Source organism: Mustela nigripes, chromosome 5, assembly GCF_022355385.1.
Source record: "Mustela nigripes isolate SB6536 chromosome 5, MUSNIG.SB6536, whole genome shotgun sequence".
In the NCBI taxonomy this organism is placed as follows: domain Eukaryota; kingdom Metazoa; phylum Chordata; class Mammalia; order Carnivora; family Mustelidae; genus Mustela; species Mustela nigripes.
In genome coordinates this window covers 104,833,975-104,858,686 of record NC_081561.1, presented here as the reverse complement: position 1 = coordinate 104,858,686, position 24,712 = coordinate 104,833,975, and the positions used below count along the sequence as shown (strand labels likewise).

At 37.0% G+C, this 24,712-nt stretch overlaps 1 protein-coding gene across 1 annotated transcript in view; it reads left to right on the top strand.

The window, feature by feature from the left end:
* Positions 1-24,437, top strand: part of CEP162 (centrosomal protein 162) — a 100,704-nt gene extending 76,267 nt beyond the window's left edge. Inside the window, exons 23-27 of the mRNA XM_059401012.1 lie at positions 527-1,179; positions 4,915-5,056; positions 7,215-7,313; positions 12,716-12,850; positions 22,849-24,437. Coding sequence (XP_059256995.1) covers positions 527-1,179; positions 4,915-5,056; positions 7,215-7,313; positions 12,716-12,850; positions 22,849-23,049 — 1,230 coding nt within the window. The 3' untranslated portion in view covers positions 23,050-24,437. The remainder of the gene's footprint in view (positions 1-526; positions 1,180-4,914; positions 5,057-7,214; positions 7,314-12,715; positions 12,851-22,848) is intronic.
* The last annotated feature ends 275 nt before the right edge of the window (positions 24,438-24,712 follow it).

The following is a 24,712-nucleotide window of genomic DNA, read 5'->3' as shown; positions in this document are numbered from 1 at the left end:
GCCTCCCTCCACAGAGGAACCTATTTAGGTTTTTTTTGTTTTTTGTTTTTTGTTTTTTTGCAATACTAAAGCTCCAGTATAACAAATCCAAGCTGATTTACTCCTTATGAGATTCTTAAATTGATACTAAGAAGTTGAAAATGTCTTATTTCTTAAAGATTTCAGTGTCCCCAATTGCTTTCCCTATTTCTCCTGAAAGCGTAGTTTGTAAGTTTGCAGAGATGGGTACACACTAATAGGTTCAGTTGTGATACTTAAAATAAATTTTGGGGTGTACAGAAATGTGTAATTTTTGTTTATAAAAAAAATATTAATTGTGAGATGATGCAACATACTGAGAAGATAAAACATTATGCCCTTTCAAGATTAGGACTTCAGTACCTGTGACGGACTCAGAGAACTCAGAGTTGGAGGCATCAGAATGCACAGTGAGTGTCTGAATGAAGGACCCAGCAGACTGCAGGGCTTCAGTAACCAATGTCCTATTTAGCAGTGGTTTTGAACTAACAAGGATTCTTGTCTTCAGATTCAGTACGAACAGAGACTGGAGGAGCAAGAGCAGCTACTTGCCTGCAGATTAAAGGAGGCATCGCAGAACCAGTTCGACAGCTCCCGCAGGGCCAAAGCACTAGAGAAGGAGCTCGACGACATCAAGGACGCCCATCAAATCACTGTAAGAAAACTTGAAGCTGAAATAGACACTCTTAAACATCAAAATGCTAAATTGGAACTCAAGAAAAATGATAAAGAGGATAAAGATTTCCAGTCTATCGAATTCCAGATAGAACAGGCTCATGCTAAAGCTAAACTGGTGAGGCTTAATGAGGAGCTGGCTGCGAAGGGGCGAGAAATACAAGACCTTTCGAAAACCGTGGAAAGGCTTCAGAAGGAGAGAAGGATGATGCTGTCTAATCAGAGCTCTAAGGGTAGAGAGGAAGTGACTGCAAAAAGGGCGAAGAAAGATGGTATACGTTCAGGTAAAGGAAGTGCAAACTCATTCCCTGGAACCTTGGATGGCAGACTTTACCAACCACATACTTTCACTGACTCCCATGTTTCAGAGGTTTTGCAAGAAAACTGCAGATTGAAAAATGAACTGGAGAGATTAACTGTGGAGAGGAATGAGCTGAAGATGAAATCTGAAGCTATAGTGAACCAATTTGAAAATTCCATGAAAAGGTAAAATGTGAATCTGGAATTGTATGGGGACAAACAAAGATAAAAACATCAGAATTGTAAGATGTATTTCCTCTGGTAATTAGTTTTAACCCTGAACTGAATTCATTACCAAATTTTAAGAAATTGTATTACATTGCCAAGCATAGATCTTTCTCCGAGTAGGATCCTCTACCGGTTGGAAGCCAGATTCTGATAAACCTTAATCTCCATGTCAACCCCAACCATGTCATCGGGCTGACAAATCCTGTCTCCACATTTACCTAGGTTGTGTTAATAAGCTGACCCATGGGGGCCTTCTTGCAAATGAATGTCATCATTGATGACTCCTAGGCAGACTGCATAAAACAGCTGTTACTAAAACTAGTTGAACAGGGTCACCTGGGTAGCTCAGTTGGTGAAGCGTCTGACTCTTGATTGCAGCTCAGGTCATGATGTCAGGGTCATGAAATCGAGCCCTGTGCCGGCACTGGGTATGGAGTCTGCTTAAGATTCTCGGGGCACCTGGGTAGCTCAGCTCAGCATTAGCATTCCACTGACCAAACAGAAGCATGTATTCCAATCCCCTGGATGGGTAGCGGGCGTCCAGCTCTTAGTTTCATCTTGGGTCATAATCTGGTCTGAGCCCTGTGTCAGGTTCCTCGCTCAGTGGGAAATCTGCTTGAGTTGCTCTCCCTCTGCCCCTTCCCCTGCCCTCATTCATGCAGTCACTCCCTCTCTCTTTCTAAAATAAATAAGTCTTTAAAAAAGCAAACTAGTGGGGCGCCTGGGTGGCTCAGTGGTTAAGCCGCTGCCTTCGGCTCAGGTCATGATCTCGGTGTCCTGGGATAGAGCCCCACATCGCATCGGGCTCTCTGCTCAGCAGGGAGCCTGCTTCCTCCTCTCTCTGCCTGCCTCTCTGCCTACTTGTGATCTCTATCTGTCAAATAAATAAATAAAATCTTTAAAAAAAAAAAAAAACTAGTTGACATTCTAAAAGGAAAAGTTCCTCTTTTCCAAAGTAACTCTTCAAAATAATCTAGTGCTCACATCCATTCATGCCTTGAACTTTTGTGCTCATCCCTTTCCTTCTCAGAATCACTCAGTACTGTCTACTTTCTTTCCTCCAGGCCCTCTAACATGTTCAGATCTTCTTCACTGTCATCAAACCAAGTCCTAGTTCTCTTTCTGTCGGTACCAGTTTTCCACAAGTAGCCTCTTATTTGCACCTCACCTCTCAACCGGGGCTCTCCTCCTCACCACTCTTGTAAATCTCATCTCACAATAGTGACCTTTCCTGGTCCAGTGATGTTGTCTCTGTTCTCATTTTCCTGGACATTGTTGGCTTTCCTGAAAATATGGGGTTTCCTCCCATAACCTCCATGACTAACACTCCTCTTCCGTGTCTTTTAACTAACTCTGGCTCCTTTTCATTCTCCTTCCTCAAAGATCAGACTTCTACCGGGGTTCATTTTTCAGCTTTCTGTTTATTCTCAGTTCTTTCTCCTTTGCTAAGTTCATCCATTCTTTTTTTTTTTTTTTTTTTAAGATTTTATTTATCAGAGAGAGAGAGGGGAGAGAGCAAGCACAGGCAGACAGAATGGCAGGCAGAGGCAGAGGGAGAAGCAGGCTCCCCGCCAAGCAAGGAGCCTGATGTGGGACTCGATCCCAGGACGCTGGGATCATGACCTGAGCCGAAGGCAGCTGCTTAACCAACTGAGCCACCCAGCGTCCCAAGTTCATCCATTTTTGTGGCTTCTACAAACCATAACTCCAATTTACTTTTCAAGGCTTGTTTTCTTCCCGGAGCACAGATGTTAAATCTACTATTTTCCAAATTGTTCCTCTCAGAATCAGTAGTATCTCAAATTTTATCCCATGTTTACCAATAAACTAGCTCCTCCTCAAAACTTTCCCATTTCTGTCTCTGACCATGGTTTTTCAATGCGAAGTCCAGCTTTACCTCCTTTATTTCTTGGGCTCACAGTTTATGGGGTACTTCCTTATAAATACATGTCCTTTTGCTTTCTACCTTCCTGTAGACAGTAGCCTTACCTGGTTTACTAGACAGCTTCCCCACCCTAATATCCCTGATTTTCGTTTCTGTCTCCCCCAATCAGTTCACTTAAAAATCATTAATATTCCTTAAATATTCCTGTATCTGAGTTACACTGCCCTCTAATAACTCCCACTTCCTGAAGTATCAAGACTAAATTATTCTACGTGGGTTCCCAGGTGCCAGAACCTTCTCTGTGGGCCTGACTTGCTCAATGTCTTTGCTGCCTTTTGCTCATCCATGCTTCAAGTACTGCTTCCTTCACAAACTGTTTCCTAGAGCCTCCCAGGAAATTCCCTGCTCCTAGCTCCTCTATAACTTGTGTACCAAGTACCTATATTAAGTACCAAGAAAGCACTAGTCGTACACCGCCTTATAACTCCTTGAGAACTGATATAAGATTATCCTTCTTTTGCAACCTGGCATAGGAGCAGAAGGAGCGAGCACCTAGACGAATGCATATTGATTGATTCGCAGCTGTGTCTGGTTGAATCATCCTGTCAACCATAAATGCTTCCAAACTAAAACCTTGTTTCTCAAGTCCTGAAGTGATACTAGAAATGAAGCTATTTGAAAAGAATCATATTCTTTTCAGGAAATAATTTAAAATTGAAATTTTTCCTGTGCATTTTTCTATATATAATTTGGTATTGTTAACCTGCTTATCAGATAGCCCTGGGCCTGAGAAGTGAGGAATAACCTTTCCCAATCCCAGATTTAGGCTGTTTTAGCTATGTTTTTGTTGTTCAGTTGTTTTTTACTTTAGTTTGGTTATATCATAAGTGCTTTAGGTTTTTATGCTTTTCTGAAGACCCTAATCACACCCTTTCCATGAGGAAATATTCATATAAATCAAATAAGCAACTGATAAATTTGTTTATAGTTTGGGAATTGCCACGTTAATATGTATCGACTGAGATTTATCCAGTATCTGCTTTGAATAAAATCCTGGCACTTTTTAATAACTTTTCCAGTAAGAGAGAGAATGTTTGTCTGTAAGAAATGTATCAAGTGTTTATCAGAACTTCGCTACTTATTAAACTGCCTCTGAATGCGTGACTTTTGTCAAAGGGACAAATCAGTCTCTCACACTAAACAAGCAAAAAAAAAAACTAGGTGCAGGTTACTGTGGGTCCTAAAGAATTACCATAAAGGTTATTTCATTTTTATGACATGGCAGCTAGCCCTGGAGTCACATGCATGGACCAAAAACATGTTGCCTAGAGACAAAGCTTTGGAGATCCTAAAAGGAACTATGATTATCAAAATAAGAATCTGGGCAAAAATCTGAGTTTCTCTTAAAAGATAAAATATGAGGATGAGGCCTGTGCTTTAATCCAGACAGAACATTTAGAACCTTTGATTCTACCAGAAAGTACAGCCCCAGGCTGGGGGTTGAGTGAAAGGCCCAGACTTTGAGTTCCAACTCTGCTGGGCTTAAACCCCAGGTTTGCATTTACTAATGAACTCTAGAGACATTACTCTTTCCTAAACTCAAGTTTGCCCTTATAAAATTGAGTAAATAATAGCTCATGGCATGGTTGCAAGATCTCACAGGCAATCCTATATAAAGCACCTATCAGAGTGCAGTATTGGTGCTCTCTCTCCCTTTGTTTAATTTCTGGGCTTCATATGTTATTTGTGTGCTAACTCTGAGCTGAAGAGCTGTTTTTATGCGTGATTTTCTTTGATTTGCTCTGCAGAGTCAAGGAAGATACTGCAGCACACATTGCATCTCTCAAAGCATCTCATCAGAGGGAAGTAGAGAAACTCCTTTGCCAAAATGCAGTAGAAAATTCTTCTTCCAAAGTAGCTGAACTAAATCGTAAAATAGCAACTCAAGAGGTAGATGACTTTAACACACTTTCTTTGGCTTTAAAATTATTTTTTTCAGGACTGTTAACAGAACATTATTTAATTCAGAAATACGTTAACTTTGCTTTTTGATAGAAATGAGAAATTATTGACCTGATTATTATTTTTTTTTTTTTTGTAGGAGACAGTGCCATTACTGTGCATTTAACTATTCTACTTTAAGATTATTCTCTCTTAAAACGGGTTTCTCAGTTTTGTCCCAACATTTCTCAAATAGTTCTTCTCCTAAGGCAGTTGTAAGGGATGGTAGAAGGAATGATAGAATCACATTATGTGATTGAGACCTGGAGTACTTGAACCTGAATATTGAACCATCTCCCTCTGCCCAAGTCCTGGTTGACAAGTAATTCTCCTAGTCATTCTTCTTGCCCAAGGGTCTTTCATTCATTAAGTAAATAATGATTCGAGCTCTATAGACAACCAGGCACTGGGATAAAATAATCAACAGAGAGATACACACAACCCTAGTCATTATGAAGCATAGTCTTCTTAGAATTATGACCAAGTATGCTGAAAGTTCGTTCATGTTTCTTCAAAAAAGTGTATCTTCCTTCTTGGTTAGTATGTACATCTATGTGGAATATCCATGAATATCTAGTATGTGGCCCATTTTCTATGGTGTTAGAAAATTGAAAACACAACATTAAGATAGAATAGTTATGTCCCGGGGTGCCTGGGTGGCTCAGTGGGTTAAAGCCTCTGCCTTTGACTCAGGTCGTGATCCCAGGGTCCTGGGATCAAGCCCCACATTAGGCTCTCTGCTCAGCGGGGAGCCTGCTTCCCCCAGACCCCCACCCTGCCTGTCTCTCAGCCTACTTGTGATCTCTGTCAAATAAATAAAAGTCTTTAAGAAAAAAAAAAGAAAGAAAGAAAAGAATAGTTATGCCCCCCCCAAAAAAGAAAGCACATATGGCAAAAATGTTAGCAGTTGATAAATCAAATTGAAGGATATATAAATGTCCATTGTGCTCTCTTCTTTTGGTTTTAATTTTAAAAAAAAAACAAGCTGATATGGGGGGAAACCAGGAAATGTTATCTTGCCACCACCTCTCCCATCAATAATTATTTAATAGCATCTTGATTAAAAACAAATCACTCAGGGGGGCCTCGGTAGCTCAGTCATTTAAGCATCCAGCTGTTAATCTCAGCTCAGGTCTTGATCTCAGGGTCATGATTTTGGGCCCTGCCCAGCGTAGAGCCCACTTAAACTTCCCAGTTGAGCAATTTTATTTGGTTGTAGGGCCAGATATTGGATATTATGAAACTATTGGGCATTATTTCAGCTATTAAAAATGCTAGTATGGTTTTGTGAGAAGATACCCTTATAAGGAGAAGCATGTTGAAGTATTTGGGGGATTTGGGTGAAGTGTAATGAGGTCTATAATTTAAGTTCATATAGCTCAGAAACAAAGAATTTTGCCTATTTTAATAATTTCAAGGAGAATGATTTAGAGTGCTTTTCAAAGGTAATCAGCATATAGCAGTTGCAGATAACTTCTCTGGCTTTCTCCCTCCACAGGAGGAGGCTGTCTGTGGGCAGTATAAACATGATAGCAAATCAGTGTGTAGTTGGGAGAGGCGGATGAGGTGGTGTCATTGCACCATACATAGTGCCATTACTGTTACTTTCCCGGGTTTCTAAATCTAATACTATAAATTAGGAGTTAAGTGGAAGTCAGCATGGTGTGAGGAGGAAAACAGTAAAAGTAAAGCATTAGAATTAAAAATTATTCTCCTACTTAATCACAAAATAATAAAGAGGATATTGGCTACTTTCTTCAGAACCCTTTGACTTTATAATAGAGGTTTATTTTAAAAGGTGTTTTTCAGGTCTCCAGGAGAAAAGTAGAGATAAAGAAGCCACGCAGTTATATAGCCATTAATTTGTATTATGTGTGATGCTTTATATTAAATATTAAAACAAAATAATGAGTGTATTCAATAAGCTTAATTAATCTATGGACTTAATTCCTGTGGCAGTTTATTTCCATGTTAGAATTTGGTAATTTTAAAATATTGGGAATTTTTTTTAGTACAAACAAAAGACGTTAGTTGGTTTTCTTATATTTTTCAAATGATGTTTGGGGTAGCACTCTCTTAACTTAGCACTTCTAACATAATTCCCTAGGTACTTCTAAAACATTTCCAAAGTCAAGTTAATGAGCTGCAGGGTAAACAAGAGTCTCTTGCAGTTTCTCAACTTCGAGAAGAAATCCTACAGAAAGAGGTAAGAAATAACAAAAGTATTGGGCTAACATGAGCTTTTCTTAGCCATTTCAATCATACTACTTTTATATAATTTTTTTTAACAAATGTGCAAATAGAAATATCCTGAAAATATATATCATGTGTCAAAATATATCAATAACTTGTTTACGGTAAGTCTGCTTTCCCCAGATGGAACTCTCAAATATTAAGTTTCTTATATAGTTAATGTTGACATTTTTCTGGGCAGTGAGGAAATAGAGTGGAGGGGTATTTGGATTTTTTTTTTTTTTAAAGGAGATAAAACTAGATGGTTAAGGCCATTTCTGCATTAAGTATGAATACTATAAAGCAATCATTATAGTCATGCTGGATCCCCAGTGACAATATTGTAGGAAATAGATCTTTCTGGAAACTCACCCTTTTATTACTCTAAAATGCTTTTGGTTCTAGAAATTATTTAAAAAAAAAAAAGATAAACTGCTTTCTTTGAAGCATGTATACCACTTTTTATTCAAGAATTTATTAAAACATAGATGCAGAGCTTACATATAACTAATGGCATTATGAAAAGATTAATGTAAAAACATTCCACACTTAGGTATAAATTAATTGAAAGGCTGTAGTTCAGCATATATGCATTCTTTTCATTGTTTAAGATGTACATAAACATTGTTGAGTAAGCAGTAATTTAGCAGAACTTCACACACCTAAAGTAAACTTTTGGGGAAAAGTAATAAAAGGAAGTATGTTCTAGTGTTTGTAAGATAAAGGTCAGTTTTAGTCACGTTACAGTGTTCCTAGTTTAAGAATAGCTAAACTATTTTGAAAATGCGAAAGATGGCAACACATGATTTTGAAGCCTATTTACTGAAAAACTGAAAACATTCCGTCTCTTAAATAAAATAAAGACAGCCTACCTTTTTAATGGGCAGTACATTTATAATAGCTGTTTTAACAGCTTATTTATTCCCACTACTGATAACCTCCTGAGAGCCTTCCAAGGGACTTTTCTCTCGGGCTGGTGGGAATAATTCATTTTCCCAGCCCTGCAGGAGCTCCCAGAATTATTCAGGCTATTTCTACTGGCTTCAAAGGTGCCTCTGGGCAGCCAGCTAGGCAGTCCTAGAGTTCATCTGGTGTGTTGCCTGTTCCTCACAGTCCGCAGTGCTGTTAACTGGGGTTTGAAAACAGTTGCTTCGCAGGTCATCTAGTTTTTCAGTTCTTTAAGGAAGATGGGTAAATCCCAGTCTCTTTCGGACCACAAGAAAAAGCACAACACAGTTTTTAACAGGAGTAAATTCTGTTTTTATTTTTGACTGCTTTGTTGTTATTCTATCTCTAGAGAAAACAGTGATCTAAAATTTTCCAACATAGTTAAAATAAAATAAAATAAAATAAAACTTTCCAACATAGTTCAACACCTTGGGAGGTGAACCATCAAAACCTGAAAAGATTTTTCTAATTTCTGCATTTTGTTCCATGCCTATGTTACCTCAAGTGTTGTTAAACCACATCTCTTTAAAATCCTAACTTAGGCATGACTTCCTCAAATCTTTTTTTTAAAAATATTATAATGAAAAGGGTAATCTTTCATATTTTAGCACTCATCATAGATTTCTGATCTTATTTTTCCACTCACGGTTGACTCCCAACAATCTGTTTATTTCCTTACACCCTGAAGTTGAAGAGAAAGGACTTGAATCTTTACTCAGATTCCTTAAATGTAGACAACTGAGAGGCCTGCTGCTATTATTGCTTGTTTCTATGTTCAGCAGTTAGTATATGCATTTTATTGGTCATAGTTTTTCATCGGTAGGATTTTGTTTTACCTGTATAGTCTATTCAAATTTTAGAAACCATTCAAGAGTGACCCCTAATATGAACTCAAGGACTATTAATAGTGACTCCTAAAAATTATCAGAATTTTTACTGTAATTTGTGTCAAATAGTCTACAGCTAGCAGCTTTTATTTACAAATGAATAGTAGGAATAATTTGGGGGGTTATCATAAGGTCTGGGCTTAAATTCTTCAACATGTTAGTGAGCCTTAGGGTGACAGGTCATGTAAACATTTAGAGTCATACTTGCTACTCTGGATATAAACCAGGAAACAGCAAGGCAGCAGCAGGCCTTTTGCTCTTTGGTGTGAGTAGTTCCCACAGCAGTCCACAGAGCTGTTCTGGAGACCACAGGGGTACAACGGAGTAAGACTCGTATCTGGCAGTTAGAGGAATCACCCAGGCTTGAACTCCCCACATTCCGCAAGAACGAGCGTCTCATAATACGTCATGCACAGTGGATCCCACGGGGACATGCCCAGTGCAAAAGTCACCACCTCCAGGAGAGCCCAGACCTACCACTTCCTACCAGGTATTTCAGTTCATGCCAAGTCCTCCAAGCCCAGATGATGTTCCACCAGTTGGGGCCTTACCACAAGCAGTGTACCTTTATCAAGAGAACAAAGCTAGAAAGAGAATTCAAGCCAAGGCCAGTTTCTCATACAGAAGGAAGAATTATATTTACCCATTACCCTCAGCTGTTTATTAGTGTTTTTAAACTTAGTCTCAGGTTGCTTTAGCTATTAAATGGAATAAAGTCTACTTCTTAGCTTTTAGAAAAAATGTTTAGGTATCAGACACTATCAATAGGCTTTTGGGATACAGAAATGAGTAGAACACCTGAAGGTATGACCCTCAAAGGGCTTGTGTTCTAGTGAGTGGGACAAAGAAATAAACCAACATATAAACTAAGGTCCCCCAGCTTACTTTCTTTGCATCAGAACTGAGTCACATGCCTACCTCCAAACCAGGCGTTGCCAGAGGACAGACAGTGGACAGCAGCAATGGGCTTAAATCTAAGGTCAGTATCTCCTTCAGTTCTAGACCAAATTGGAATCTAGACTCACTGGATTAAGTGTTCACAAGCACTAGCATTCATCCCAGCAATGTTGCCAGGGAAATGCATCAGCCAGTAAGTTGCAGGGTAGGAAGACACATGGGATGGTTGGAAGCACACAGACTACAGCAGGTCATGGTCATTTAAAGGAGTAAAAATAGCAGTAATTTTATGGTTCATTCTGAATTGAAATTCGTAGTTTGTAAGATTATCTACTCACCAGCCTATAAAGGGACAGTACATATGTCTTCTCTGGGAAGAAGTCTTTGGGCTGTGTATGGATCATTTGAATTCCCTTAACCGAGCCTCCTCCTGCTAGTGGTCCGTGATGTCTGACTCCTTTAGTAGGAAAACATGTTAATCCACCTTGAGTAATAGGATCTGGGCGAATCCCTCTTTCACTTCAGTAAAACAATAAACTAGTAAGACAGTAAGAATTGTATTCATTTAGGAATATATGCTTTCTTTTTATTGATGTTACATACTTCTATCCCTGGTGAGTATGGATTTGTTTATAAATAATTTTTGATATATTTTATTAAATATTTAAGACTATTTAACATTTTTATACTAAGATTAATATATATTAGAGAAATTAGAAAGTATAAAATCATCCACAATCCCATTACCCAGAGCATATTTTGCTATTTATTCTTTCAGATTTTCTTTATTCATACTGTGAGGGTATGTGCTTATGCATATACATGTGTAAAATACATGTTTATGTGTGTTTGCATATATAGGATTTTAAAGGATAATTTTTTTACCTAACAGTGTATATAAATATATTCCCATGTCAGTATATACCTTCTCATTTTTTTCCAATTTTATTAAGATATAGTTGACATACTTATACTGTTGTATAAGTTTAAGGTATACAGCATAAAGATTTAACTTATATATATAATGAAATGATTACTACAGTAAGCTTAGTTTTCATCCATTAAGAAAAAACGATTTTTCTTACCACAGTTAACACTGAGAACTCTTAGGATTTACTCATGTATGTATGTATGTATGTATGTATACCATGCGGCAGTGTTAACAATGGTCTTCATGCTATACATTGCATTCCTAGTATAGTTACTTACAACTGGAAGTTTGTTCCTTTTTGATCGCTTCATCCAATTCCCCTTTTTCCCCACCCTTTCCTGTCCACATCTGATAACTACAAATCTGATCTCTCTTTCTAGGAGTTTGGGGGTTTTTTGTTTGTTTGTTTTAAGGTTCTACATATAAGTGAGATCATATGGTATTTGTCTTTCTCGGACTTAGTTCACTTAGCATAATACCAGAAATGGGTCCCCTGCAGATCATGAAAATGTTGTCTCATTACAAACTCAGAATCATTTCTCAGTCATTAAAAAGTTTACAGAAGTTGAAGTGATAATTAACAGATATGACAGTGCCAATCATCCCAATTAAAGTGTGCAAATTTTTTTGGTCACCGGTGATATTAGGGATGTCCCACATTTTTAAATATTTAGATTTGCTTCTGATTTCATTGGCTTGTATTTTCACATAATTGTATGGGGTCGGGGGCGGGGGTGTTTTGGATTTTTTTTTTTTTTATAGCATTATCAGTGTTATTAGGTACTGAGTGTTTCCTTAGGAAACATGATTGAATTTTTAATTTTAGCCTTTTTCACTTGCTTATTATTTTGCCTTTAAGATTTTATTTATTTGAGAAAAACAGAGACAGAGCATGAGAGGGGAGGTCAGAGGGAGAAGCAGACTCTCTGCAGAGCTGGGAGCCCGATGTGGGACTCGATCCCAGGACTCCAGGATCATGACCTGAGCAGTCACTCAAACCAACTGAGCCACCCAGGTGCCCTTATTTTGTTTTTTGATACTAGCAGAGAATTATCATAATTATGTGGTATAAAGAAAATACATTTGTTTCACCAAGCCCAAAATAAAGCTCTCTCAGACCCCTCTGTTTACTCACTGGCACCATGAAAATATGACCTTTTGCTCTGTGAACCATGGTATGAAAAGGGAGGTACCACACTAGACTGTAACCTCTATGAGGATGGACTGTATCTTTCATGTCTGTATTCTCAGGACCTAAGATAACAGCCAGGACAGAAAGAATTCAGTATGTTATCTCAGAAAGAGGTTGAACTCTTTCTTTGTTTTGGGTACTATACTGTGTAGGATGCTTGAAATGTATTACTTAATCCTAAAAGTAATCAACCTATTAAATACATTGATACTTTGTTAGCAAAGCTGAATATACCAAAGACAGTGCCCACCTTTATTATGAATGCTGTAATCAGCCTGGCATACATGGGAGGAGGTGATCCAGTCATCTGGAACCTTTTGGATTATGAGATCACTTCAGAGTTAGAATAATAGTTTTAATTCTGGCCCAGCCTAACAACTCAAGGTATTTTTCTTACTAAAAAGAAGAGTCTTCTCTAGATAAATTTTATACAAAGAAAATGTAGTAAATATTCTTAAAAACTACCTGGTAAAAGCTTTTTTTCTTATCAATTTTTCATTTATTTCATTCCTCAATTTTAGATTACAAAACTCCTAGAAGAACTGAGAGAAGCCAGAGAAAACCATACCCCAGAGATGAAACATTTCATGGGCTTAGAAAAGAAAATTAAACAAATGGAAATGAGACATCAACAAAGAGAGCAGGAACTTCAACAGGTAAAGTAGTAAATTATATTTACACATTTGTATAGCTCTTCACTGTTAAGTACCTCCCATTTGCTATAGTTTTGCCATCTCTAGCAACACTTACTTCCTGAAGTGTTTCATTGTGTATTGATATTAAGAATAAAAATACAGCTCTTAAGAGCATATAAAACTTTAAATTTCAAATGCCTAAAAGACTGGTTTATCTTCTCTCAAATTAAAAAAAAAAGATACAAGTTTCTCTAAGATTTTATTTATTTTAGAGAGAACACAAGCAAGGGGAGAAAGAAGGAGGAGGGGAAAGAATCTCAAGCAGGTCCCAAGCCGAACATGGAGCCTAATGCATGGTTTGCTCTCATGACCCAGAGATCATAACCTGAGCCCAAACCAAGAGTTGGATGCTTAACCAACCGAGCCACTCACGTGCCCCTCATGTTCTTAATTATTGATGGCTGCCTAAAAAGAATGAGTCTTTGAAATCCATAGTCTATATTCATTTTATAAATGTTTATAAGAAGTAGAATTATATTAAAAGATAAATCATTTAAAATAGATCCCCGGCGGGCGCCTGGGTGGCTCAGTGGGTTAAGCCGCTGCCTTCGGCTCAGGTCATGATCTCAGGGTCCTGGGATCGAGTCCCGCATCGGGCTCTCTGCTCAGCGGGGAGCCTGCTTCCTCCTCTCTCTCTGCCTTCCTCTCTGCCTACTTGTGATCTCTCTGTGTCAAATAAATAAATAAAATCTTTAAAAAAAAAAAAATAAAATAAAATAGATGCCCAGCACTAGTAATATCATAATTACTCAACTACAGATAATAGAAATAAAAAATGAATGAGCTTTAGTATAGATCACATGAGACCACAAAATAAGTTTGAGAATATTCGTAAGATTGAAATCAAAGCAAGCATCTTTTCCAACCAAAATGGTATGAAACTACAAATCAATTACCAAACCAAACAAAACAAAGCGAAAAAAAAAAACCCACAAATACATGGAGGCTAACCAAGATGCTACTAAATAATAGGTCAAGGGAAAAATCATAGAGGAAATTTTAAAATTCCTTGAGACACATAACACAACATTCCAAAATCTTTTGGACACAACAAAAGCAGTTCTGTGAGGGAAATTTTTCATAGCTCTACAGTACCTCAAGAAACAAGAAATAGGGGTGCCTGGGTGGCTCAGACAATTGTGTCTGCTTTCGGCTCAAGTCATGATCCCAGGGTCCTGGGATGGAGCCCCACATCAGGCTCCCTGTTCGGCAGAGAGCCTGCTTCTCCCCCTGCCTACCGCTTCCCCTGCTTGTCTCTGTGCTTTCTCTCTCTCTGACAAATAAGTAAATGAAATATTTCAAAACAGAAACAAGAAATATATCAGGGCACCTAGGTGGCTTGGTCGGTTAAGTGCCTGCCTTTATGTCAGGTCATGATCTCTGGGTCCTGAGATTGAGCCCCATGTTGGGCGCCCTGCTCGGTGGGACATCTGCTTCTCCCTCTCCCTCTGTCACTCCCGCTACCTACTTGTGCTCGCTTGCTCTCAAATAAACAAAATCATTAAAAAAAAAAAAATTAATCTGTCACACCTAAAGAAACTAAAACAGAACAAAGCTCCAAGGTAGGAGAAAGAAGGAAGTAATAAAGGTCAAGAAAAAAAAAATAAATGAAATAGTTTCATTCATCTTTTCTATTTTTTGGTCTCTAAGAGGTGGTTCTTTGAATTATAAACATTAACTGATAAACTTGTAAAGACAGACTCATCAAGAAAATAAGAGAGGACTTCAATAAATACACTCAAAAATGAAAGAGGGGGCATTAAACCAATACCACAGAAATACAAAGGTTTATAAAAGATTACTGTGAAAAGTTCTATGCCAACAAATTGAACAACCTAGAAGAAATGGATTTCTATAAATATACAGTCTCCCAAGATTGAATCAGGAAGAAATAGAAAATCTGAACAGACTAATTACCAATAACAAAATTGGATTGGTAACCGAATAATTCCCAGGAAAGAAAAGTCTAGGAACAGATGGCTTCAAATGTTGGAAGAATACATTCCAATCCTTTTCAAACTATATGAAAAAAATTGAAGAGGAGGGAATATTTTCAAAGTCATTCTTAAAAAGCCACTATTACCCTGATACCAACAACAGAGACACAACAAAAAAAGAAGAAATCAGACTCTGTCCCTAATCAACATAGATGTGAAAATCCTTAACAAAATTATTAGCAAACTGAATCATTCACCACAAAATGGGGGGATTTATTCCAGCAATGCAAGGACGGTTGAGCATCTTCAACATGAGACACCACATTAACAAAGGAAAAGATAAAAATCATATAATCTCAGCAGATATCAGTCAAAAAAGCATTTGACAAAGCTCAACATAAATTCATGATAAAAATTCTCAACACACTGGCTACAGAGGGAACATAACATAATAAAGGCTACGTACAACAACCCCAGAGCTAACATGATGCTGCTGTGTGGTGAAAAACAAAGCTTTTTCATGATCCGGTACAAGGATGTCCACTCTCACTGCTTTTACTCCAGGTAGTACTGGAATTCATAGGCAGAATAACCAGATAAATAAAAAGCAGGGGCACCTGGGTGGCTCAGTGGGTTAAAGCCTCTGCCTTTGGCTCAGGTCATGATCTCAGGGTCCTGGGATCAAGCCCCACATCGAGCTCTCTGCCCGGCAGGGAGCCTGCTTCCCCCTCTCTCTCTGCCTGCCTCTCTGCCTACTTGTGATCTCAGTCTGTGAAAAAAAAAAAAAAGAAATAGCATACAAATTGATAAGGAAGTACAACTGTTGCTATTTACAGATAGCATGATACTGTATATTGAAAACCCTACAGACTCCACAAAAAATCAGAATAAATTAGTTCAGTAAAGCAGCATACAGACATCAGTTGCATTTCTGTATACTAAAAATTAGCAAAAATAAATTAAGACAATGACTTTATAACTGCATCAAAAAGAATAGAATATGTAGGAGTAAATTTAACCTAAGAGTTAACAGACAGACCTGTACTCTGATAATTCTAAGACCTAGTTGAAGGAAATTGAAGGTGGCACAATAAATGGAAAGATACACCATACTCATGAACTGGAAGAATATTGTTCAGATGTTCATAGTACCCAAAAGCAGTCTGCAGGTTCAGTGCAATCCCTATCAAGATACCAACAGTAGCATTTTTCATAGAACTAGAATCAATATTCCTCAAGTTTATATGGAATCACAAAGGACCCCGAGTAGCCAAAGCTGGAGGTATCACACTCCCAGTTTTCCAACTGTACTACAAAGCTACAGTAATGAAAACAGTATAGGACTAGCAGAAAAACATATAGATCAGTGAACAGAATAGAAAGCCCAGAAATAAACCCATGCTTAATATGGTCGATTAATCTAAGATAAAGGAGTCAAGAATACACAATGAAGATAAGACTGTCTCTTCAATAAATAGTGCTAGAAAAACTGAATGGCTGCATGCAGAAGAATGAAATTGGACCACTATCTTACACCATATGCAAAAAACAACAACAACAACAAAAAACCCTCTAAATGGATTAAGACCTAAATGTAAGACCTGAAACCATAAAACTACAAAAAATAAATAGTAAACTCTTGGAATCAGTCTTGGCAAATTTTTTTTTTTTTTTTTTAATATATATGTCTCCTCAGACATCCATCCAGACAAAAAACCTTTTAAGGAAACATTGGCTGAAACAACACATTAGGTAAGATGGAATTAACATATACAGAACATTCCATCCAAAAGTAGTAATACACATTTTTAAACACACATGGAACATTTTCCAGGATGGATCATATATTGGCCATGAAACAAGTCTTAATAAATTGAAGACTGAAGTATCAGGCCAATTTCCCCAAACATGGGGATATGAAACTAGACATCAATTACAAAGGGAAAAAATGGAAAATTCACAAATGTGTGTAATGAAACCAAATTAAGCAACCAATAGGTTGAAGAACAAATCGACAGAGAAATATAAAAATATTTTGAGGGTGTCTGGGTGGCTCTCAGTGGGTTAAGCCTCTGCCTTCGGCTCAGGTCATGATCTCAGGGTCCTGGGATCGAGGTCCGCATCTGGCTCTCTGCTCGGCAGGGAGCCTGCTTCCTCTCTCTCTCTCTCTCTCTCTCCCTCTCTCTCTCTGCCTGCCTCTCTGCCTACTTGTGATCTGTCAAATAAATGAATAAAAAAAAAATCTTTAAAAAATATAAAAAGAAAAAAATATTTTGAGACAGTTGAAAATGGAAATACAGTATACCAAAACTTAGGGGATGCACCAAAAATAGTTTTAAGAGGCAAGTTCATAGCATTAAGTGCCTGTGTCTAGAAACAAGATTTCAAATAGACAGCTTTACACCTCAAGGAACTAGAGAATAAATGAAGCCCAAAGATGGCAAAATTAAGGAAATAACAAAGATCAGAGCAGGAATAAAGACTAAAAAGATCAAAGCGACTAAGAGCTCGTTCTTTGTAAAGGTAAAATTAGCAAGCCTTTAGCTAGACTAAGCAAGAAAAGAGAGAAAACTAAAATAAATGCAATAAAAATGAAAGAGGAGACATTACAACTGATTCCACAGAAATACAAAGGATGAGACTGGTATGAATAATTGTACAACAAACTGGACAACCTAGGAGAAATGGATAAATTTCTAGGAACATAAAATTTACCAAAAGGCATAATGAATAAAAGATCGAAAAAGACTGATTACTAGTAAGGAGATTGAATTAGTAATCAAAAACATCCTGACAAAGTTCAGGACCAGAGGGCTTTGCTGCTGAGTTCTAAAAATATGTAATGAAGAATAAGTACCAGTGCTTTTCAAACATTTGCAAACAATAAAAGAGGAGGGAACTTTTCAAACTTATTTTTGCAGGGCCAGCATTACCCTGGTACCAAAACCGTGCAAGAAAACGCAAGGCAGTGTCCCTCGTGTACATAGATGTAAAAATCATGAACAAATTATTAAGTCAAATTCAGCAATGTTATAAGAGGATCATACAACATCAAGTTGTATTTATTCCAGAAATACAAGGATGGTTTCCCATCCACAAATAAGTGTGATATACCTCATTAATAAAATGAAGAGTAAAAATCATAAGATGATCTCCATAAATGCAAAAAAAGCATTTAACAAAATTCAACATCTTTTCCTGATAGAAATTCAACAAACAAAATATAGAGGGAATGTACCTTGACATAATAAAATCCACACTCATTGGTGAAAAGCTGAAAGCTTTTCCTTTAAGATCACAAACAAGGAGCGCCTGGGTGGTTCAGTGGATTAAGCCTCTTACCTTGGGCTCAGGTCATGATCTCAGGGCCCTGGGAGCCCAGCATCAAGCTCTCTGCTCACCAGGGAGCCTCCTTCCCCCTTCTCTTTCTGCCTGCTTCTCTGCCTACTTACGATCTTATTCTCTGTCAAATAAATAAATAAAATCTTTAAAAAAAAAAAAGACAAGGATGCATAAGTCAAGAAATAAAATGTCTCTTAATTGCAAAAGAAGTAAAACTATCACTCTTTGCAAATGACATGATAAGATATATAAGAAACCCTAAAGACTTTACAAAAACACTGTTAGAACTAAAATGAATTCAGTAAAGTAGCAGAATACAAAACCAATATACAGAAATCTGTTGTATTCCTATACACAATAAACTGTCTGAAATTTTTTAAAGTCAATCTTTGAAATTCTTAAATGCTATATGCATAGATAAATAGAATAGATAGGTTATTTTTGGAAGCAGAGCATGGGATGTAGGCAAGATGTGTGTAGGGAGAAAAGGTAAAAACTGTTGTAAAATAAACAAGTTAAAGGGGTGTGATGTACAGTGTGGTGACTACAGTTAATACAATAAATTGTATATCTGAAAGCTATTAACGAGTAGATCTCAAAAGTTCTTACTAGGAAAACACATTTGGTAACTAATGTAGGACCTTTTCACAGCATATGCAAATGTCAATCATTATGTTATACACAATACAATAAACATAAAAAGCTAGTTAATGAAACCAATTAACATCATAAAAACATATAAATGGTGTTAAAAACTCAGTGGTAAATATTCAGGTTGACCAAAATTGTAATGGTGCTTCCTAATTCATTTACACTCTAAGTTAAAACAGTTTTTACTGTACGTGAAAAAACAAGACATACTAAAAAATAACTGCAACACTAATTTATTGGATACAAAACATAAAAAACATTAATTTTAACATCAGTAACGTGAAATTGGGAGGGGTCAGAATGCAAATGTAAAGTTTATGTTTACTATCAAAGTTAACTTAAAATAGATTGTTAAAAATAAATCACATTTTCTGTAAGCATTATTTTAACCACAAAATAAAAGCCTGTACAAATTACAGAAAATATTATGACAAAGGAGTCAAAGTATACAACTACAAAAAGTCATCACATCACAAAAGATGACTGCAAGATATAAGAAGCAAGGAACATAAGATCTAGAAAACAGTCAGAAGGGAACAAAATGTCAATAGTAATTCCTTATCTATCAGTAGTTCCTTTAAATGTAAATGGATTAAATTCTCCATTCAAACTACAGAATTGCCAAATGGATGAAATATAGTCCAAATAATAGGCCACCTAAAAAAAGAGTTTGGCTTTAAAACCAGCATAGACTGATGAGTGAAGAGATAGAAAAAGTATTTCAGTCAAACGGTAACCAACAGAAATCAGGAGTAGCTATAGTTATATCACATAAAATAGATTATAAGCTAAAAAATCTCCAAAAGAGACAGAGGTAATTATATAATCATACAATGATAAAAAGGTCAGTCCATCAAGATATTATCAGTTGTAAATATTTATGCATCCAACATCAGAGCACCTAAATAGATAACAATAACTAAAAGAAATAAACAGCAATACAATAACAGGAGACTTTTTTTTTTTTAAGATTTTCTTTATTTATTTGACAGAGAGAGAAAGATCACAAGTAGGCAGAGAGGCAGGCAGAGAGAGAGGAAACGGGCTCCCTGCTGAGTAGAGAACCCATTGAGGGACTCAATCCCAGGACCTTGAGATCATGACCTGAGCCGAAGGCAGAGGCTTAACCCACTGAGCCACCCAGGGGTCCCAATAGGAGACTTTAATACATCACGCTTATCGGTGGATAGGTCATCCAAACAGTCAATAGGGAAACTGTGGGTTTTAAACAGTGCTATAGACAAAATGGACATACACAGTACAGTCCCTCCATAACAGCAAAATACACATTCTTTGCAGGCACACAAAATTTTCTAGGATACCTAATATAATAGGCGGTAAAATAAGTCTTAGCAAATTTAAGATTGAAATCAGGGCAAGTATGTTTTCCGACCACAATGATAGGAAACTAGAAATCAATACTAAAAACTGGAAAATTAACAAATACATAGAAGTTCAACAACATACCTTAACCAGCAGATCAAATAAGATACTAAAAGTGAAATAAAAAAAATATCTTGAGATGATTGGAAACATAGCATACCAAGACTTGTGGGTAGCAGCAAAGCAGTTCTAAGAAGGAAGATTATAGTGTTAAATGCCTACATCAAGAAAAAGCTCTCAAACAACCCTACTTACCAGCCAGGAACTAGAAAAAGAACAAAATAAGCCCAAAGTTAGAAGAAGGAAAGAAGGATTAGAACAAAAATAAATGAAATGAAGTATAGGAAGACAATAGAAAAGATTAACAAAACTCTAGGAGTTGATACTTTGAAAAGATAAAATTGACAAACAAGGACTTAAAATTTATAAATGGAAGAGGAGACATTACAGCTGATACCAGAAAAATACAAAGGATCGTCGGAAATTCCTGTGTACAACTATATGCCAACAAACTGGACAGCCTAGAAGAAACCAATAAATTGCTAGAAACATACAGCCTACCAAGACTGAATCACTAAGAAATAGAAAATAGGAATGGACCCAATACTAATAAGACAGAATCCACAGGACCAACCAGTTGACTTTACTGTACCACATTTTTATTTCTTTTTTTTTTTTTCTTTTTTTCTTTTTTGTTTTAGAGAGAGGGCACAGGCATGGGGAGGGGCAGAGGGAGAAGCAGGCCCCCTACTGAGCAAGGAGCCCAGTGCATGACTCAATCATGGGATCATTACCTGAGCTCAAAGTAGATGCTTAACCAACTGAGCCACCCAGCATCCTGATGATGACTTTTTAGAGGCACCACCAAAACCACAGTCCCCCAGTGTCCCCCTAGGACTTGATTCTAGGACCCTGAGATGATGACCTAAGCTAAAGGCAGACAGCCAACAGAATGAGCCACGCAGGCATCCCTCTACCACACTTTCAAAGAATTCATGCCAGTCCTCCTCAAACTCTTCCAATAAGTAGAAGAAGAAGAAGCTCATTTTCACAAAGCCAGCATTACCCTGACAAGAAAACCAGATAAGGACACTACAAGAAAAACTATAGGCCAGCATCCCTGATAAAGATGCAAAATTTTTCCAAAATATTAACAAACCAGATTCTACAGCACATTAAATTCCCATACACTGTGATTAAGTGGGAGTCATCCCTGGGAGATAAGGAGGGTTCAACATACGCAAGGCAATAAATGTGATGCATCACATTAATGAACAAAAATACAAATCCTATGAGTATTTAAATAGATATGCAGAAAGAGCTTTTGACAATATTCAATATCTATTCATGATTTTTTTTAAAAAACTCAACAAATTAGGTAAAAAGGGAATACCTTAACATAATAAAGGCGTAGATTTATTTCTTGGCTCTTAACCCTTCCATTGGTCTATAGGTCTATTGTATATTTGAAAGTTACTAAGAAAGTAAATCTTAAGTTTTCATTACAAGGAAAAAATTTTAAAACTGTGAATGATGGATGTTAACTATCGTGGTAACCTTTGCACAGCGTCTGCATGCATCACGATGTATGTGTTTGCAATTTCAACTTACACAATGTTATTTGTCAGTTATAGCAATATAACTGGAAAAAAGTGGTTAAATGCCAAATGTCAATAGATGTCTAGAATTGTCGAAGTATGTTTAAACTTAGAATTGGAAATTCATACAGCATTTCATGTTTCCCTTAAGTATTTACACAGTATTTCTCCTATGCTTTGATTTTAGAATTACCAGACATTTATAAAAATTCTGTTGCAGAGGTCCAACATATTTAATAGTCAGAAACACTGCTCTGTTGCTCTATCTAGTTGTTTTTATATGTCCAACTTTTTGTGGTTTGTAATACTTGTGACTAATATTTCCCTTAGGGTAAGACTTTTGAAATGATAAGAACTGTGTTAGAAGTTACTGGACAGGGTACCCTCATTTCACAGTTGAAAAAATTCATCCACATGAGCAAGACGGTCTAGGGTGGTAGTTAAGAGCAGGAACTCAGGCCAGGGTGCTGACTCTGCCTCGAACCAGCTGTTTGTGAATCTGGGGCAAATTATTTTTTACTTAACCTCTGGCCCCATTTCCCTCCTGCTGAATGGGTATAAATATATAGAATTCACCTCCTCATGTATTAGCAGGATTAGATGAGTTAACATATGTACGATGTGTATATATTTATCATTTCTCCTGCTTTAATGTGTGGTGTATATTAGAACTATTTTGATTGCCCCTCAAGTGCTGGTCTTAAGAGGAACAATATTGTGGGGCAAGGGGTGGTTTGGATCCATACCAAGGTATTAGAAATTTCTGATGCTTTAAAAATGCTACTTTTTAAAGTTTTGATTGAGAGGGAAAAAAAAAAAAAGACTAAAGCTTCCTAACTCCCTATCAGAATTACAATTCCCCCCTTCTTATGCTCTTCACCCACCAGCTTGTTGGTTGACACAATGGAGCCCATTAGGTAAGGCTCCCCACTCCAGCGCCCTCCCCTCCACCATAGTCAGCATTGTGCCACTCGAGCTCTTTGAGATGGTTCAGTCTTCATCCCCGCTGTGAACTGTGACTGTAATGTGAATTTTTTTTTCCCCTCAGATAATACAGCAAACACACCAAGTAGTAGAAACTGAGCAAAACAAAGAAATTGAGAAATGGAAAAGACTTGCCCAGTTGAAGAATCGGGAATTGGACAAGTTCCGCACAGAATTAGACTCTATACTAGATGTTCTTCGAGAGCTGCACCGGCAGGGGGTGGTTGTGCCTGTGGCTTTTGCAGATGAAGTGAGTGCACCATAGTATTACTAGAAGCTGGCATTTCCCAGGACCTCCTGTAAAGGCCTGAAGATGGAGGGTGAATGGGACTGTGCCGCTCTCAGAAGGCGGCTTTTGAAAACAAGTGTTCCAGTGTGTGTCCAGGAAGGAAACAATGCAAAAGCAACATTTCACATTAAATTGCCCTAAATCAGTAAGGAAAAATATCAATGCTGTATTTTACTGAAAATCATTAACCAAGCACATGTTAAGTAATTTATGGGCAAGTCCCTTTGTGTCAGATGATTAGAACGAGTGATATTAGTTGTAAAGGGTCTTAACTTGTGGTCTAGATGTGGAAAGAAAAAAATTGTTCATATTCTGCCATTTTTGACTAAGTGTGTATTCTGAATCGTTGATGCTGGAAAAACAGCTCCTCTTTCTCCTGGAAACTTAGAGAAGAATGTGAGCATGGAGGTTTGGACAGTCACAGCGGCAGTCCCCTGAGTAGCAGAGCTTCTGCAGTAACTGACAAGAATTAGAACTTTGTACAGCAAACAGTGAAGGCTCCATGTTCTCCTAGACTGCCACTTCTTACTTCTGAGTGCCTCAGGTTTGCACCTGATACAAGGTGCAAAATATACTTCACATGTAATAGGGAAATTTGATTTCTTCATTGTTTTAATCTTCTATGCCTCTGTGTCTTAAATACTAGTCCTTTTTTATAAGTCTTAGATTATAAATGGAATATAACATCTTTATTTAAAAAGTAATATATGTTCATTAGAAAAAATGAAAAGCATGCATGAAAGTAGCCAGATTGTTATTTTTTTACAATCCCCATTTCCAAAAGCAGATTGTGTATAAAATATTGGTAAGTTCAAGCGGTAGCCACCTTGTTTTTAAGCATTCTAGCCCTGTGCTGTCCTGTAGGAGTATAATATGAGGCACATGTAATTTTCAGTTTTCCTATAGCCACATTTAAAAAGATAAGAGGCAAATTAAATTAATTTGGTTAATTTATATCATCTAATTATCTAAAATGGCAATATAAAACTTGAGTTCTGCATTTTTTTCCATACTTAGTCTCCAAAATCTGGTGTTTTACATTTATAGCACAACTTGATTTGCACTAGCCACATTCCAAGTGCTCAGGACCATATGACATTAAGTGCAATTCTGAAATAATAATAAAGGGTGAAAGACTGTAAAAGACAGGTGAAACAGATCTTGGTGAAATTATGGATAGCAAAAGTGAAATGTGGAAATTAAGTATAAGGAATTCAATTAATGTCTTAATGTTCAACATTTTTTATGTCCTTTTCTTTAAGAGGGTGGAAAAAGCATTAATTAAAAGGAGCTATTTTTTATGTGAAAGAATTTTAAGTTATAACAAACTATTTTGGTTATTAAATTGAGTGTACTTTTGTGTATTTTTTATCTGCAAACCTATTAATTTATTGCTACACCCATCCCTCCCTTTTGACTGTCCATTAGCCATTCATTACAAGCAAAAACGTGGTTGATTCTGAAACACCAAATATTTGGTGGTTGATACAAACATCAAATATTCTATTAATATCAAAAAAATACATCCTATTTTGATGAGGATTCTGTATTCTCTTTTGGAATAAGCAGTGCCACATACCAGGTGTTCGATGCTGTTTACAGAGTAAAGTTCCCTAAGTATAAGAATTATTAGTTACAA